This window comes from Sphaeroforma arctica (genome assembly GCF_001186125.1).
Source record: "Sphaeroforma arctica JP610 unplaced genomic scaffold supercont1.7650, whole genome shotgun sequence".
NCBI lineage: Eukaryota > Ichthyosporea > Ichthyophonida > Sphaeroforma > Sphaeroforma arctica.
In genome coordinates, this window is record NW_014032908.1 from 1 (window position 1) to 1,381 (window position 1,381).

At 36.7% G+C, this 1,381-nt stretch overlaps 1 protein-coding gene across 1 annotated transcript; it reads right to left on the reverse strand.

Moving 5' to 3' along the window:
• Nucleotides 1–342: 342 nt before the first annotated feature.
• On the reverse strand, nt 343–521 carry SARC_16241 (hypothetical protein; the record flags this gene model as incomplete). The annotated part of the gene is made up of 1 exon (XM_014289649.1): nt 343–521. A coding segment is annotated over one exon (179 nt), but the record flags the coding sequence as incomplete, so codon positions are not given.
• Nucleotides 522–1,381: the final 860 nt, after the last annotated feature.

The following is a 1,381-nucleotide window of genomic DNA, read 5'->3' on the forward strand; positions in this document are numbered from 1 at the left end:
ATAGTATACTAGTATATATATAAAATATATATATAATAGTATAATATATATATATATATATATATATATATATATATATATATATATATATATATATATATATATATATATATATATATATATATACATATATATCAATACATACATACATACATACATATATATATATATATATATACATCATTCAAATTGGTATGTAAAGGAGCATACATACACGCATATAATACTCGTACATATGTATACAACTACACACATACACACGAGCAAGTTCATAACACATACCATATATTTATATATCATAGATATATGTATGTACTTGTACATACACACGCCCATACACACTCACATACCCTCATCTCGGTCCATCAACCACTCGGCAAACCACGCACAGGCCTTGGCATTGGTTTGGAATGCGTTCAGCACAGACATACGCCATTGCTCATGCACTCCGCGACTGTTGTTGGCCCGCAATACCACCTTCAGGAAGAACAGCGTGCGTGTCTGGACGAACGTCATATCATCTGCAACAGCGGAAACGTGCTGTGCTTGAGTATTCTTATATGAAATTACTAAGAGTGGGCAGAAAATGTGTGCATGGACTAAGGGAGAATATCGGTAGAGGATTAATGATGGAAACAAACGTACTCGGTACGCGCGCGCTCATGTGTGTGTGTGCACGCAGCACTTTCTGTGAGAAGATAAGGTGCGTTGAATACACAGGTGTTCTTTAAGTTAAAATCAGACTACAACGAGTATGGGCTCCCACCAGTGGCATGCTCATTTCGAAACAAGCAACTGAGGTAGTTCAACAAACAAATCTTTGATAGATATATTGATATATATAAATATATGTATGTATGTACATATACATGCACATACATAAAAATACATACTCATACATACATACATAAATACATACATCATAAACACATACATACACATATACATACAAACATACTCATTGGCTCGGTTGAGTTTCCTCCGGTCAGCTGCCACACCCAGTTGAAGTGGGCGGTGTCTAGTAGCATCCTGTCAGCTGTGTACTTGTAGTTCTGTCTCCAGATGTTCTTGAGCATATGGCACGGGACGTACTTGTATTTGGGGTACCATTCAGCTGTGGTGTTATTTTCACAGGTGACGGAATAAGCAGAAGTAGAGGATTAGTGTGGATGCATAAATAAACCACGTTTATTCGAGTACAGCACCGACATCGCATGCATTGATATATTTTGGAATAGTTACAACTCCAGTCCACAACAAACACACCACCCTCACACACATACACATACAACACACACACACATATATATATATATATATACTTACACACACACACACTTAGGTAATAGTTATAACTCCAGTCCACAACCAACACACCACC